Source organism: Triticum aestivum, chromosome 2D (genome assembly GCF_018294505.1).
Source record: "Triticum aestivum cultivar Chinese Spring chromosome 2D, IWGSC CS RefSeq v2.1, whole genome shotgun sequence".
NCBI classification, from domain to species: Eukaryota; Viridiplantae; Streptophyta; class Magnoliopsida; order Poales; family Poaceae; genus Triticum; species Triticum aestivum.
Window position 1 is genome coordinate 652,283,212 of NC_057799.1, and position 15,724 is coordinate 652,298,935.

The window sequence follows — 15,724 nt, forward strand, 5'->3', positions numbered from 1 at the left end:
TATTCGGGAGTTGCATAATCTCATAGTCATAGGAACACGTATAAGTCATGAAGAAAGCAATAGCAACAAACTAAATGATCATAGTGCTAAGCTAACAGATGGGTCTTGTCCATCACATGATTTTCTAATGATGTGATCCCGTTCATCAAATGACAACACATGTCTATGGTTAGGAAACTTAACCATCTTTGATTAACGAGCTAGTCAAGTAGAGGCATATTAGGGACACTATATCTTTTGTCTATGTATTCACACATGTACTAAGTTTCCGGTTAATACAATTCTAGCATGAATAATAAACATTTATCATGAATTAAGAAAATAAATAATAACTTTATTATTGCCTCTAGGGCATATTTCCTTCACCCTTGGCCCGTCCCAAACCCAACAACCCCCATGTCCGGTCCTCACAATCTCTCTCTGTTGTATCATTTGCTTAATGCTCCCCCAAACCCTAGCTTCGATCCGCCCACCATCTGTCGTCGCCATGGATCGCACCGATCCGCCAACACAAGGGGTGGACCATGTCGGCTGGGAGCTCCTGGCAATAGGGGGCGATGACGAGCTCACGCTCCACCGTCCGTTGGTGGACACTGGAGGCCACTTGGCATCCCTTTCACTCCAACGTTGGTTCAATAGCTGCACACCGTTCCCGTCACCCTAACGCGAGTAATGAAAGTGGAGCATCCCCGGCACCCAGGCGCTGAGTGCTAACCCGTCATCCCCATTGTGGCACGAGTCAAGTGGCAGCGCTCCGTCGCTAACACCTCGACACTTGTGGAGTAGCGGCAATGTGTCTAGCTCGTTCGACAATCCAGCGCGGAGCATCCCTATCTATGTATGATGCCCATGAAAGATGCATGAAAATGGGGGAGGATAAATGGTGTATGTTGTTAGAGTGGAGAATTTATTTTGTCACGAATCAATGCTTATTGTGGACATATGGGGTGGCAATTTGATGGTTACCCTTCGATATGCCCTTATATCCACATGATTCGTTGTTTTCTTTGGCCGACTTCTTTTTGCGAAAAGGATCAGATCTATTACAAAGATTCACTAGCAGTACAAAGCACCTCAAACATAATAAAAATTACATCGAGGTCCATGGACCACCGGACGACCATTGCCACCGCCAAAATGAGCCGCCGACGCGCCGTTGTCGCCGCTCCCATACCGGAGCTGGCCTGACCATGTCGATGACAGTCGGGAAGTTTTTGTGCACGTGCCCCTAAGGACCAGCGCCCCGGAGTAGCAATCGTCACCTTTGAATCCTTGAATCGATCCGAAGAACCTAACACCAAATATCGCCATTGCGTACGCACGGCAAGAAATCCTAACCTCGCCACCCCAAGGAGCTGGCAGGAATCAATGTCGGAGCTTCGTCCAATCCATCCCAACGGACGAACTTGAGGAGGATAGGAGCCCGGAAGACCGACTCGAAGAAGGAGTGTCGCCACCCGTCCAAACGCCGCCTCTGCGAGGACTAAAACCCTACTTATCTACTAGCGGAGTCAAGACACCGGTATTCTCCTCCCCGCCACCGGCCGCCGTAGTGGCAGGCGGATGGGAGGCGAATCCACAGGCTCGCCGGCAAATATCGAGGGGGGGAAGGGGGGGGGGAAGGCTTTCCTAAGTCGCCTTGGGACAAAGAAATTACTCTACTACATGGCTGTTAATCTTATATACTCACATAATAACCCAGCTTTTTTGTGTGGCAAACAACAACCCTCAAAAGAGGGTTCCAGATTTTAGTATTAGCATCCAAGAGAATGTACAGAGATCAAGTTCCCTCTAGGAAAAGAAATGGCCTCAAGAGCCATTTTGTAGTTACATCTTGCTCATTTACTGCAAAGAAAGCTATATCTAGAAGGAGATTTAGAACAGTATGCCTTTTTTGCGAGATTATGAGCCATCATATTGTTGATCCTTGGAATGTGCCAAGTCCTATAACAAGCAAGACCGGAAACCAGATTAAAGAAATCAGCAAGAGTAGGTCGTAATTAAGTTCCAGTGTCCTGGATTTTGAATCAGATCCTTTGCTTCCACCGCCTCCACTAAAGTCCTGCAATCAGATAGGAAATAGACAGAGCTCCAATTCAAATATTTGACAGTTGCAACCACCAGAAGAAGACCAAGTGCTTCAGCCTACAGAACAGAACAAACATTCCTAGCAATAACTGGAATGATTCCTTGATTCGTCCCTTAGAAATACTCCGAAAGGGGCTTTATCTTGACTAACTATAGGATTGTATGCAACATCAATATATGCTAAGAAACCTGCATGATGAAAATTTAGCTCCCTGTCAATAGCATTGCTATTGCCTTCCATATTAGCAATCCTCTTATCTTCCAACTCATCCTCCAATGCACCTGCATTAAGCATTGATTTGGTAGCGTATATAACCTGCATCGGACTCCAATTTTCCTTATTAAATAGAAGATCACTTCTGGCTTTACAAACATTCATAAAGTAGTACAGATGATCTCTGAACTTAAATCTAGGTGATGGCTAGACAAAATGAAGTTGATGACATCCGAAGGATATAAGCTATGATCTACCATATCCAATTTAAGACCTAATTTGGATCAAGTCGATCTAGAGAAATTGCATAAAAGTAACATATGCGTATCAGAATTTCAACCTGGCCACACCTACAACATTCTTTCTCTATATGTTTTGAAAATCTAGAGACTCTTAACCCTGAAGCAATAGCTCTTCTAATAAGTCTCCGAGCAAAAGTTTTAACTCTAGGAGCCAAAGTTTTATTTTTACAAACCTGGTTAGTTATAGCTATCTCCTGGTTGATCACAAGAGGTCTTTGGTTCGTCGCATTATCCTGGATATCCCGCATAAAAACTTTGTAAGCACTTTTAGCAGTACATTTTGCATTTGGAGTGTGAATCCAGGACAAGGTATCATCAAGCTCAGCATTTATGACCGGAGTACTATGTAAAACATCATTTTTAAAAGTATCATCAAAATAGGATAGTAATCCAGCTTTGTAAGACAGAAGCAATGAACAAGCACATGCAAGAGAGAGAGAGATGAGCTCAAATACTACAAACAACAGCCGGTCTGGCCCCCATGCACTAAACCAGATGCTAACCATGGCTTTGAGTCGAGGTTAGGTATCACTAACACTAGTCCAATCATCACTTAATAATAAGCCAGCACACCAAGCTACAAATACAGGTTGGTTCCTTGTCCCTTTCATTCCCCAAGGACAAAAGAAATAAGTACGCTCCTGATGCATGCCCATTCGACGGCTGAGGGCCACTTGGGCTAATTTTAGATCACAAGGCGTCAAGATCACACCCAACCGAACTCAATGAATGAATGATAGACTGATGTCCCCTCCAGCCTCAGAGCATATCCATTCGCACCATTCTCCGCATCCATCCGCCTCAGCATAACAGAAAAAAAAAAAGCAACTTTCATCTCCTAGCAGAAAAAAAGACAATTTGCTAAAAAAAATTTAGGATACATCTGTTTGAGCTTCAACTAATTTCGGACGGAAGGAGTAGAAAAGAAGAAGAATGTAAATGTTGTTTATGTCTTGATTAGGGTGCTATCCAGCATAAACAATTCTGATGTTATTTTCTGTCGGAGAAACAAGACACATATTTTCACAAAAATAAATAAATAAGAAGTTAAAAATCATATCTTTTTTTTCTACCAGAAAAAAGAAGAGGAGAGAAAAGGGTCGCCATTTTTCTGCAGGCTGGTCAAGTACGGATAGGCTCCCTCCCCTCCCCTGTCCACCTCCCCTCCCAACTGCCCGCGGCGCCCCGACTCGATCCCCTGCCCCTGCCCGCCGCCGATCCCGGCCCTCCGCCGCCACCCCGCACTTCACACATGATGGAAGCCGACGTCGCCATTGCCACCCCCGTGCTCCGCCCTCAGGTATCCCATCCCGATTCCCATCCATCCCGTCCGCGCCGATTCCCCTCTCACATCTCCGGTGCCCGTTCCCCCTTTTTCCTTTTCGGGTCAAGCCCTGTCAAAGATTCGGCCCTCGCCTCGTCAATTTCCTCCCCCCTTTTGGGTCACGCGGATAAAGATTTAGTCTTGCGGCGGCGATTCGAGTGGCGTGCGCTGACTATTTGACGGACGGCGGCGACCGCCGCGGAAGGCAGATTCGCTTACTTACTCCTTCCGTCGTTGGGTTTCCAGTGGCGTTGAGCTGAATTGGAGTGGTGGTGGTGATTTAGATGCCGACTTGAGAGTATCAAGCTTCTGACTGATCTTTTGGTGCTGTGGCCCGATTTGATTTGCCTATCCATCCATAAGAAACCAGTCGGATGCATATGCCAGCATCATACTTGCTAAATCCGGTATGCTGGTGATTCGGTTCTCTTGTCGGGATACGACGTTTCGGAGTGCCGGAAGCTTGGAATGAACCAGACAGGATAGTATATTCCAGTTGAATGAAACAGGTGGAATTATGCGCGAAATGGTCGGTCGGGCAGAACTTTTATTCCTGTTTGCTTGGTGGTGATGAAAAGTACCGGTCGTTTTGGCGGAATGTGATAAGTCTGGTTACGGTTACTAGTACTAATCTCACTCACCACATGATAAGTTCAGGAAATTGCTGAAGATTTGGAGTTCTAGGCACCGTTAACTTATTTTTGACTTATTTGTGGATAACGTTGGAGAGGGTCTTGCTTTTGGAAATTTATTGTTGGCTGTCCAGTTGCCATCATAACCGTGTTTATGGAAATGGAAAATACGTGATTCCTTTACTAAAGGTCTACACTATGTGATGGGAACAAGGTTGGAGTAGAATAATTTTGGTGGATTTACTTGTGATTTAGTTAGGGCTAGACTCTGTTTCTTGTCGTATTTGTGACCTGTTACCTTTTAAAGCATGTAATTATTTGGAACCTGTGGGTGCAAAGCCTGTAATTCTCTATGTTCCGTGTAAAAGTCCTGCTCCTTTTGGCGTAATGTGAGTGATAAAATGCCAAATGAATCTCAACATTGTCGGTTTCCGTTGCAGGAATCGTAGCTGATTGGATGCTTTCGAGCTGCAGATTCAGAGCACATAGTTATCGTCGAGTGCTTGTGGAGACGTGGGTTTGAAGCATTGAAGTGTTAGGTGGATTTTCCATTGCGTAGTTGTAACCTGTAAAAACAAGTTGGGTTTTTGTCAAGAGCTGAAGATGAAGAGTTCTCAAGGAGCAATGTTATCTCCTCTCTGTCTCTGGGCAGTGGTTTGCCTCATGGCTCAGATAGGAGCTGCCAATGTAGTTCTGATGGGGAATAATCTTACTTTGTCGTTCGACGATGTTGAGGCAAACTTTTGTAAGTTCTGAACATCTTACCATCATCTACCAACTTCTACTATTTGACTGTCACTACATTTTTTATTGCATGCTTTCTCCTGTTCTCCACCTACTGGTTATGGCATATTTAGGTGCTAATGTCTGGCTGCATACTTCTTGGCTGCGATGTTGATTTATGGTGGCATGCAAAATATGTTGTAATAATCCTATTATGTTATTCCGTCTGTGTCCTGCCAACTCTCTTAACGACATTAAGCTTGATTGTTATTCCATTGATTGTGCCATGTACTCATGGTGCATTTGCATTATAACCTTTTCCCTTCTACTCCCTCCATTCCTAAATATAAGTCTTTGTAGAGATTTCACGATGGACTACATACCGAGTAAAATGAGTGAATCTACACTCTAAACTGCATCTACATACATCCGTATGTGGTTCATAGTGGAATCTCTCCAAAGACTTATATTTAGGAACGGAGGGAGTACTTTGCACTTCTCTGTGGAGTCTGCAAGACTGCAACTCTGCATTATGTTATGTACTTTGCACTTTTCTGTGGAGTCTGCAACTCTGCATTATGTTATCTGAAGGACTAATTATGCCATTTCAATTTGTTTGCAGCTCCGGCAGTAAAAGGGTCAGGTGTTAATGGCTTAGTTTATACTGCCGAACCTTTGAATGCCTGCAGTGCATTGACAAGCAAGGCAGTCGAGGGTCCACCGTCTCCGTTTGCCCTGGTTATAAGAGGTGGCTGCACATTTGATGAGAAAGTGAAAAACGTGCAGGATGCTGGATTCAAAGCTGCAATAGTGTATGACAACGAAAACAGTGGAGTTCTGGTTTCAAGTAATGTACCTTGTCCCTCTCAACTCCGTTCTTCTTTTTCACCTTTCATGTCCTGTAGATGGCCACATATTGAGTAGAGATGGAACAGACTGAGATGCACAGAAAATGCTTTCAGATCTGTTCTCCATAATGATGAAGCTGAAATACTTGTGCAGATTATTAAAAGCTAGAAATAACTGTAATGTTGATATGTTTTTGGGAACTGTTCCTACATCTATAGTTTTCACTAGTTCGTTTTAGTATTGTTCGGATCATATATTCTCTGCACTTTCTAACTGAGAATTAGGTGTAACAGTGGCTGGAAGCTCAAGCGGTATTCAGATATACGCTGTGTTCATCTCAAAGGTCTCAGGGGAGGTGCTGAAGAAATTTTCAGGCCGTACTGATGTGGAGGTGTGGATAATACCGACATTTGAGAACTCAGCCTGGTCGATCATGGCGATTTCATTCATATCACTGCTCGCCATGTCTGCTGTTTTAGCTACCTGTTTCTTTGTGAGAAGACATCGAATAAGGCGGGACCGGCCTAGAAATCTAGATTCCCGAGAATTCCATGGGATGAGCAGTCAATTAGTTAAGGCGATGCCCAGCCTTATTTTCACCAAAGTGCAAGAGGACAACTGCACGTCGTCGATGTGTGCCATTTGCTTGGAGGATTACACTGTCGGAGAACAGATAAGAGTGCTGCCTTGCCGTCACAGTATGTCTCTGCCAACTTTGAAATGATATAATTATGTTTTGTAGAAACTAGTACCTTGCCAATTTGATCCTTGGCCACACCCATAATATTTTAGGCAAAACTAGTCACCTCTATCTGCTATATTTTTAATCTTCAATCTTCGAATTTGGTATTAAAAATAATATCCTGGGCTAGGTTCCGAATCTGTTTGCACAACCATTGTGTCGATGTGTAATAAAACTCACTGAACTACTCTGCATTTATTTTCATGTGGTTGGCACTTGAAGATCCTTGAGAACATAGTAATATAGAATGCTGATATTGTGCCGCCACATGAAAGTTCCAATTGCATTTTGTATTTCCTTGCGAGATTGCATCTGTAAATTCATTTTTGACATATCATTAAGCTATGCAATTGTAGATTCATCAGTCAGGTAGTAATGCAAAAAAGAAATTTTTATATAAACAAATTGGACAACTCCATAATCTACAATCATTAATGTAAAGTGTACTGCATTGGACACATGGTACCCCTTTTATAGTTTTATAAAATGAGCTATCCGAGGAATGTGTTTTCTCTACGGCAGTACTCTGATATTTTGCTTGAATTGTCTTGCAGAGTTCCATGCAGCTTGTGTGGACATGTGGCTCACATCCTGGAGATCATTCTGCCCCGTGTGCAAGCGAGATGCAGGCGCTGGAATGTCAGGCCCCCCTGCCTCAGAAACCACCCCATTGTTTGCTTCCGCAGGACACTTGCCTTCTCCGTCATCCTCATTCCGGTCGAGCATGGGAGCATCCCCTCCCAGACCAATAAGCCGGCGTCCTTCGTCGCAGTCCATATCTCGGGTCTACTCTGCTTCCGGTACCCCGCACTCTCTCAACACCCAAAGGCCTTTCAGAAACTCATCGGCCATGAGCATAAGCAGAAGCAGCGCAGACCTCGCAAACATGTCTTCGCCCTACCTCCGCACCTCCCTCCTCCGCGGAGGCTCCACACACTCCTTGGTCGGCAACCACCTGTCTCCACCAGTCAACATAAGTTATGCTTGTGCCCCACCGCAGATGTACAATTCTGGCTACGCGTCGCCCAGCCCGCACGCCGGTTCTTCATACATCTCCAATTCGGGATATGGATCATCGTCGGGCTACTACCTGGGCTCATCCAGCCAGCACCGGTCTTCGGCGTACCTGAGGCACTGTGGGGAGTCGGGGCCGAGCCTGTCCACCATGGCCCCTCAGTCACCACAGCAGCAACAGTCCCAGCTGCTGCGCCATGGCGGCGACTCGGACGCGAGCCTAAACCTGGCGGGCGCGTCGTCGGCCCAGTCCTTCCGGCAGTCGTACCTGAGGCACTGCGGCGACTCGGACGCGAGCCTGTCCGCCATGGCGTCGTCGGGGCAGTCGCTACCGGGATGTTGATTATGGCGAGTCGAAGCTTGATCAGAACTCTTCTTCGTTGTGCGCGAAAGAGACGGCGTGGCTTGTGAATACATCGAGGGCGGCGTGTAACTGTAACATAAGGCAATTGGTTGCCTGAAGAGTGAGTCGGTGAGGGAGAGAGAATTGCATAGATTTTATTCTTGTTTTGTTCTGGATTTTTTTTTGTGGTTCTAGTGATTGTGTGGATTTATTTTCGGCGCTTATGGATGTACATTACAGGTATACAAGACAGCATAGGGATGATGTTTTTGAGCTTTGCCTTGGTGGTTATGGTAGTGAAAGTAATGGTAAACTTGGTTTTAGATGCATCAGTCCTGGCGTATAGGTATATATGATCCTGTCTGATCACTGCTCTCTGTCCGGGTTTACGGGGCTCATTTATCTCGTCTTTAGTCAAACTTATTTAAGTTTGACCAGATTTATGGAGAAACATGTGTAAACTTAATCAACTTTGGCCGAGTTTATCGTGAGGTGTTCGTAAAGTGAAGCAAAAAAATGAGCTCCTTTGTTGCAGTGTTTTCATTAGGGATTGTGTCAGGTTTCCTGGCAACAGATGCTGCATCAAGTATATGTGAAGCAAGTTTGGGTGAGATCCTGGGAATCAGGGAACCTCAAAAACATATAATCTCCCAATCATACCATGTTTCGTGCTGAATTTGATGCTATAGCTTCCAAGTTCTTTTGGCGGCTTAAAAAAAATAAGCAATGAGGCTTCTGAATTAGTTATGGGATAACTAATTTAGAAGGCTCAACAAATTTTAGGAGGGGCTTATTTTTTAAGCTGGGGAAAGACAACTTAATTTTTAAGCCGCACCAAAGAACTGGCACAACCTTTGTAGATTTAAATCATCAAATAGCATTGCAACTTGAAAAAAAGGTTGCTAGTAAAAATCTGATGATGAGCGCTCATCTTATGTTTGTACTACAGAACAAATTCCTCTCGGGCCATTTTGCCTTCCTTTTAAGTACTCCTCCCTTCGTCCCATAATATAAAACGCTCTTATATTATGGGACGGAGGGAGTAGATGAGTAAGCTTAACACTGTTTACGAAAATATTATATTTTTGGGTATGTGACTGATAACGAGAGAGGAGTCATGATTGAAGGTTTCATCACAAAATAGTTAACTGTCAACCATAATATTTGTCAGTCAACTGAAAACAGTTTTTGGCGCGCCAGAGGAGGAGATGGGACGCCGCAGCCGGCCATGGCATGATCAACGTGTCGAGTCGGTGCTTCGATGGGTTCGAGTGTGGGCGACGAAATCATGGCTGTAGAGTAGGATGGCCGAGGGCGACGACAACACAATGAGGGCAGGGCAGGGCAAGATGGGGGATGTGTGCACAGCCGGGAGGTACAGGGTTGTGTGGGAGAAGAACCGCCGGAGGTTAAAGAAAAAGGATGAACCGTTGGATTCCGATCTAACGGTGTAGAGTGAAATGACTGGTTTGGAATCTTTTTCTAGCTGATTGAAGATGGTCCCTAAATCATACTCCTATACTACTAGTGTATATCACCAGATGGAAAGTAGAGAAATCAATCCAAAAATGTAGAAATCTTGAACAAAAATACTACTTACTACTCTAAACTGAAAAATTGACAAGTACAGCAGGTTGAAATTTAAAGACTAGAAAGATGCATGATGAGTAGGGTGAGCAGACGGCGCGAATGGCTGAGGAATGCCGGCCGGCCGTCGCCGGCCGCAGCGCCCACCCCTCGCCCCTCCACGCCTCCTAATCCTCCTCCTCCTTCCCGGCCGCCGTACCGAGCTCCCAATCCCCCTCTCTGTCGCAACCCCCATCTGCCCTGCCAGCGCCGTCCTCTGCTTCGCCCAGGGACCGTTCGACAATTGGCCTTGCGCGCTCTCCGCCTTCTCTCACCGTCGGCGGCCTTCCCAGCTCTGCTCTGGTGCGGCTGCTTAGCGTTCTTTGGGCTCTGCACAAGTTGGAGCGCCTCCATGGATGTCTTTCTGAATTCTGCAGCGCCTGCCTCTGCTTCGGCCAGGCTGCTGCACGCCATCTGTTCGACCTTTGGTCTTGCGCCGTCCCCGCCTTCTCTCAGCGTTGCTCTGCTCCTCTACTGTAGAATTTGGATGTCTTCCTCCTCCCGTCCTGGGGCGCAGTTCTGACTCCGACCTCCACGCCGCACTCGTCTCTGTTGTTGGCCGACCATCTGGACCTTCCTCAACTGCCCTGTACGTCGTACTTCAATCAAGCGGCAGCAATGAAGGCGCAATGTCAGGGAGATGGTTGTTCGTAGGTGTGCTTTGGTTTCTCCTCGTCTTCCAGGCGGGCCGTGTGCTGCCCCTTGGTTGTGCAGGCTGTTCGAGGAGCTGTATTATGAGATCGCTGCTTCCCTTGGCGAAGCAGCGTCGCTATTATTCTCCATCACCGGTATGTTCTTCAATCCTCTTACTTTTTGTCAGGGAATGCTTTTCATTCAACTTTCAAGTTTAACAGTGTGATGTGCAAGTTTAACATTTTTACAGGGGCATTGTTAGTTCATACTGTATATAGTTAGGCGTAAGCAAAGAACAGCCAAGTTGAAAATAAAATGTACCTGAATCCTCAAGTACAGTTTATTGTATACAGGCTCCTGAAGTACAGTTTATTTTATATAGGCTGAATTATAGTTTACCTTCAGTACAAATATAGATTTGCTACTGCAATAGAATATGATTCGTAACATACATAGCATCCTTTCAACAAAGAAAAAGAAAGCCTTATCTAAAGAAAAACTAGTCGTAGGTCATCATGCACCAGACCAGCAGCGTGTGGGCAATCGATAGGTACGATACAGTTGAAATGCTTCTTCTCCTCAGCCCTGCAGTGCTGAAAATTCTTCTTTGATTGTGATGGCATCAGCGTAGACGTCCTGCATTGCTGGGCGATCTTTAGGCGTCTCCGCAGCGCACAGCAAGCCAAGCTTAGCAAGAGCTGTGATGCAGCCCATTATTCCAGCAGCAATTTGATGATTTTCCTGGTCTGAAGAACTGCCTGCTTCTTCTTCATCTCGGTTCCCATAATAGGGGATGATCATTCTAGGATCTAGAATCTCCCCAATCTTTTCAGGAAATGAATCTTCCACAAATTTGTAGAGGCTCAGGCCATCTTTAAACAACTCATCAGTTGGACGCTTCCCTGTGAGCATCTCTAAGATGATGACTCCATAGCTGTAAACATCACCCTCCGTCGAGATTTTGCTTCCATAGCCATATTCTGCAATACATATATATTCAAACAATTAATTAGCACAAAATATTTGGAGCAGAAGAATCAAAAGGGTTTTCTGGGAAAAAAAAGGAATATATACTACTTGCATATCCAGTAGAGCACATAAGAAATCGTTACCTGGTGCAATGTATCCAACTGATCCTCTTGGCCCCACTAAGCTTGTACAAGTAGAACCATCTATCCCAGAAGAAGAAGAATAACCATGTAGGAACTTAGCCAACCCAAAGTCACCGACACATGCGCCCATGACATCATCCAGAAGGACATTGCTAGGCTTCAGATCACAGTGGACCATAGGAGGCATGCATTGGTTATGGAGGTAATCCAAAGCAGCAGCTATGTCCACTGCTATTGCTATCCTCTTGAACCCATACACAACGGCCTTTTTGGATGATGCTCGTTGGTTAGTGTTGGATAGATCCAACTCTCTAGGTCGCCATTTACCATAAACTCAAGAACAAGAGCTTTGAACTCATTTCCTATCGGGTCACTTGTTGAGCATACGGTGATCACCCTTACAAGATTACGATGACGAGTGTTTCTTAGTGCCTCACATTCAGCAACGAAGCTCGTTGTTGCTCCAAGTTGATCAAGTTTAAAAACTTTGATAGCAACCGTATGATGTTCTTCAGACTCAATTCTACCTTTGTAGACGGACCCATATTTTCCTGAACCAACCAAGTTGGCTAAAGAAAAATCATTCGTTGCTTTCACTAAATCAACATATGTGAACTTCTTTAACTCCTTGACAGATGGATGTGTTGCTTGTTTGATCTTTCTCTTCTTAAAGATAATGACTCCAAAGCATGATAACATAACCAAAGAAATAACAGTAATTGCTACTATCTTCAGAATCTTGGAGGTGTACATCTTTTTTTTGGATATCATTTCATTGCAAAGTGGCAACTCTAGCAATGGGGTGTTGGCACATAACTTCTTGTTTCCTTGTAAGAACACCTCACTTTTATTCTGAAACATTCCACCTGGTGGCACTGGTCCCTGGAAGTTATTGAGCGACAAGTTTAGAAGCTTCATGGAACTAAAGGACTCGAAGAAGTCAGGGATTTCACCAGACAAGTTGTTTTGCGATAGATCCATCACAATGGCGCCTCTCAAATTCATGAAAGATTGAGGGATTCTCCCATGAAAATTGTTCCTCTCCATGTGCAGCGACTCCAAGTGGACGCACTGACCAAGAGTAGAGGGTATTTGTCCAGACAACTGGTTATTGGATATATTCAATGGGCCGAGATTGACCAAGCCACCAATCTGCAGTGGTATTTCTCCTGAGAGTTTGTTATGAGATAAGTCCAAACCTTCTGCAAGGGAGGAAAGAGTAAAGAGCTCCTTTGGTATGCTATAATCAAAGCTATTACAAGAGAGGTTCAGCATGACCAATTTTTTGCAGTCTCCTAGAGCTCCTGGGATCGGGCCACTCAAATTATTTTCCTGTAAATATAGCTCACTCAATATGCTTAGATTGCCAATTGATAGTGGAATTCTTCCGTAAAGTTTGTTCTGGGATAAGCTTAGGACAAACAAGTTTCGAAGATTTCCAAGTGATTCAGGGATTCTTCCACTAAGCAATTTTTTTCCCAGGTAAAGAGTTTTGATGTTTCTGAGGTGATGTATCTCCCATGGTATAGTGCCTGATATTCTATTTTCTCTTAATAACAATACCTCTAAGCTCTTCGAGAGTCCTGCAATGGAACTCGGCAAATCTCCTTGAAGGATATTTGCATTCAAGGATAATTCCACCAGCTGGGTGCAATTGGTCAATGAGGTTAAGAAAGACCAATCTCCTGCTTCCAGACGATTTTCACCGAGATCCAGGTAGATTAAGTTGGGAAGAGTCCCAAGAGAAGGCACAATACCATGGAACGAATTGCTACCGAGATCAATTGCCCGAAGAATCGTTGTGTTGGCTAGTGAAGTGGGGATTTGGCCATGAAATTTGTTCACTCCCATAATCAAAGTTTGGATGCTTGGAAGGGTATATCCAATGTTATATGGAATTTTCCCTGACAAAATATTTGCACCCATGCCAAGGTATGTCAGTGTTGATATGTTGTAAATAGAGGCCGGGACACTCCCTGGCAAGAAATTGTAAGTAAGGTCTAGTGATTGCAGGTTGGGAAGCTTACCAATACTCACTGGGATGCTACCTTGAAAATTGTTCTGTGAAAGCAAGAGCCACGAAAGGTTAGAAAAATTCCCTAGAGAAGAAGGTATTGTGCCTGTAAGATTATTTGATGCCAAGACAATACGTTTCAAGGGTGAGTCAGCAACATTCGGGAAAATAGCAGGTATGGACCCAATAAAGTTGTTTAGTCCCAGGGACAAGATTTGGAGTGATGTGCTGTTAAATAGGGCCGGTGGAATCTCTCCACCAAGCTGATTTTTTGTTAAGACCAAAAATTGAAGTGATGAACAATTAGCTAGGAGAGATGGGATTGGTCCTGTGAGGCTATTGTCAGTGAGTTTAACAGAATGAAGGGAAGAACTGGTTCCAAGTGAAAGAGGTATATTGCCTGTCAGAGTATTTCCAGCAAGTTGCAAAACTGAAAGGTTGCGTAGTGTCCCCAACCCTTCTGGGATGCCTCCAGCGAGCTCGTTGTCATCCAAGTTGAGTTGCTGCATATCTGAACATTGGCTAAGGTTTGGTGGGATCTCGCCATTGATGAAGTTGCTCCCAAGATCAATGACTTGAAGTTGAGAACATGTGGCTAGATTGCTTGGGATCATGCCACTAATATTGTTTGAGCTGAGGTTAAGATATCGCAACCTATTCAGTTGGCCAATTTCAGCTGGGATTGGACCCCTAAGTTGATTGTTTGGGAGGTGGATTCTTGTGAGGAGAGTGAAATTTGCAATGCAAGGAGGTATTTGGCCATCAAGTTGGAGCGACTCGAGGTCCAGTGCAACAACACGAGATGTGTGCCTCTTACTGCAAGTAACACCAGACCAATTGCAAAACTGTTGGAGGGAATCATCGATCTTCCATGAGGTTAGGAGTCGATTTGAAACACTAAGATGCAGTTTAAGGCATCGGAGAGCTTGGAAGTCAGTGCTAGCATCATGGTGGAGAGCTGTGGCACCTAGTACTGAACATGTCAGCAGAGAGGATAGGACAAGGATTATCAGAGGCAGTGACTGCACAGGAGACATGAGGACTTGTGCTCTACGGACTACAGCTCTAGTTCGTGCGTTGAGATATGGTTTCTCTACTGGATTTGTAGAAGGCTGATGGGTTTGAGATATGGTTTCTCTACTGCATTTGTAGATGGCTGATGGGTTCGGCGGCTAAGCTTCAATGAGTGATGTAGATATGCATATGAATTATGAAATGCAATATGTACTGCTATTTCTATGAGCCATTCAAACTTGTGAGACGTGATACAAAGACTTTGACTCAGTGTTGGTCGTATGCTGCTGTCCTTTTCAAGTTTCGCATGCTGTTGCACAAATTCCTGGTCAAAACGTCCAATCACAAGTGGATATGCAGACACAAGGCATTGTATGTTTAAACTAATTCTATCCCTATCTCTCCTTATCTCTAACTAGACGTATATACTTCTAACAACGTGCATATAGAGACTTTCACTCAGAGTTCTGGCCATGGTCGTATGCTGCCGTCCTTTTCAAGTTTCCCGATACCACAAATTCCCGGTCAAAACATGTGCTACAAGTGGATATAAGTACTCATGTTGTATAAGGTTTTGAGCTTCTAGTACAACTTTCTGAACCAACTCGCAGTCGCAGTATAGGTGGTTCTTGTCTAGTGACAGTACAGTTATATATAACACAATATTCTGCTCTTCTATTTTACATTTTTTGTTCGTTCGTCACCTGAGATTTCCACATTGCAACAGACGGCTCGAACCGCCCCCGAGGGACACACAGTCCATGCTGCCCAACGTCCTGCAGATAGGATTATAGGACGGGCACTGATTCTACACAATGGAGCATGCGAATATGTAAGTCCTCTGCGTACCTATAAATGGAGTGTCATCCCTCGACAGCAACTTTTTACTTTCTGCAATAGCAATCTATTTTATCGAGATTAAAACTCAAGTTTTTAAAATGATCATTACTTCCAGAAATTACAGATTTGTAGAATTTTCTTCATTTGGGATAATACTTTTCGACGAAAGAATATACAGTAGCCTGTCATTTCAGTTTTATAGGCAGAGACGAGTGGCATGTAACAGCAAATAAAGCTGAATTGAACTCTGCTCT

General features: G+C 44.4%; 1 protein-coding gene and 1 pseudogene across 2 annotated transcripts; one reads left to right on the forward strand and one right to left on the reverse strand.

Annotated features, from left to right (window-relative positions):
- The first annotated feature begins 3,694 nt into the window (after positions 1-3,694).
- Positions 3,695-8,560, forward strand: LOC123055402 (receptor homology region, transmembrane domain- and RING domain-containing protein 1). Of its 2 annotated transcripts, XM_044479416.1 has the most exons (5): positions 3,695-3,904; positions 5,001-5,305; positions 5,906-6,130; positions 6,417-6,830; positions 7,429-8,560. In XM_044479416.1, exons 2-5 carry the CDS (start codon positions 5,164-5,166, stop codon positions 8,229-8,231), a joined length of 1,584 nt encoding a protein of 527 aa, XP_044335351.1. In that variant the 5' UTR covers positions 3,695-3,904; positions 5,001-5,163; the 3' UTR covers positions 8,232-8,560. The 2 variants fall into 2 exon arrangements, with proteins under 2 accessions (XP_044335351.1, XP_044335352.1); XM_044479417.1 differs by lacking the exon at positions 3,695-3,904 and having other exon boundaries at positions 6,426-6,830.
- Positions 8,561-10,794: 2,234 nt separating this feature from the next.
- On the reverse strand, positions 10,795-14,810 carry LOC123050854 (probable LRR receptor-like serine/threonine-protein kinase At3g47570; annotated as a pseudogene).
- Between the last annotated feature and the right edge of the window lie 914 nt (positions 14,811-15,724).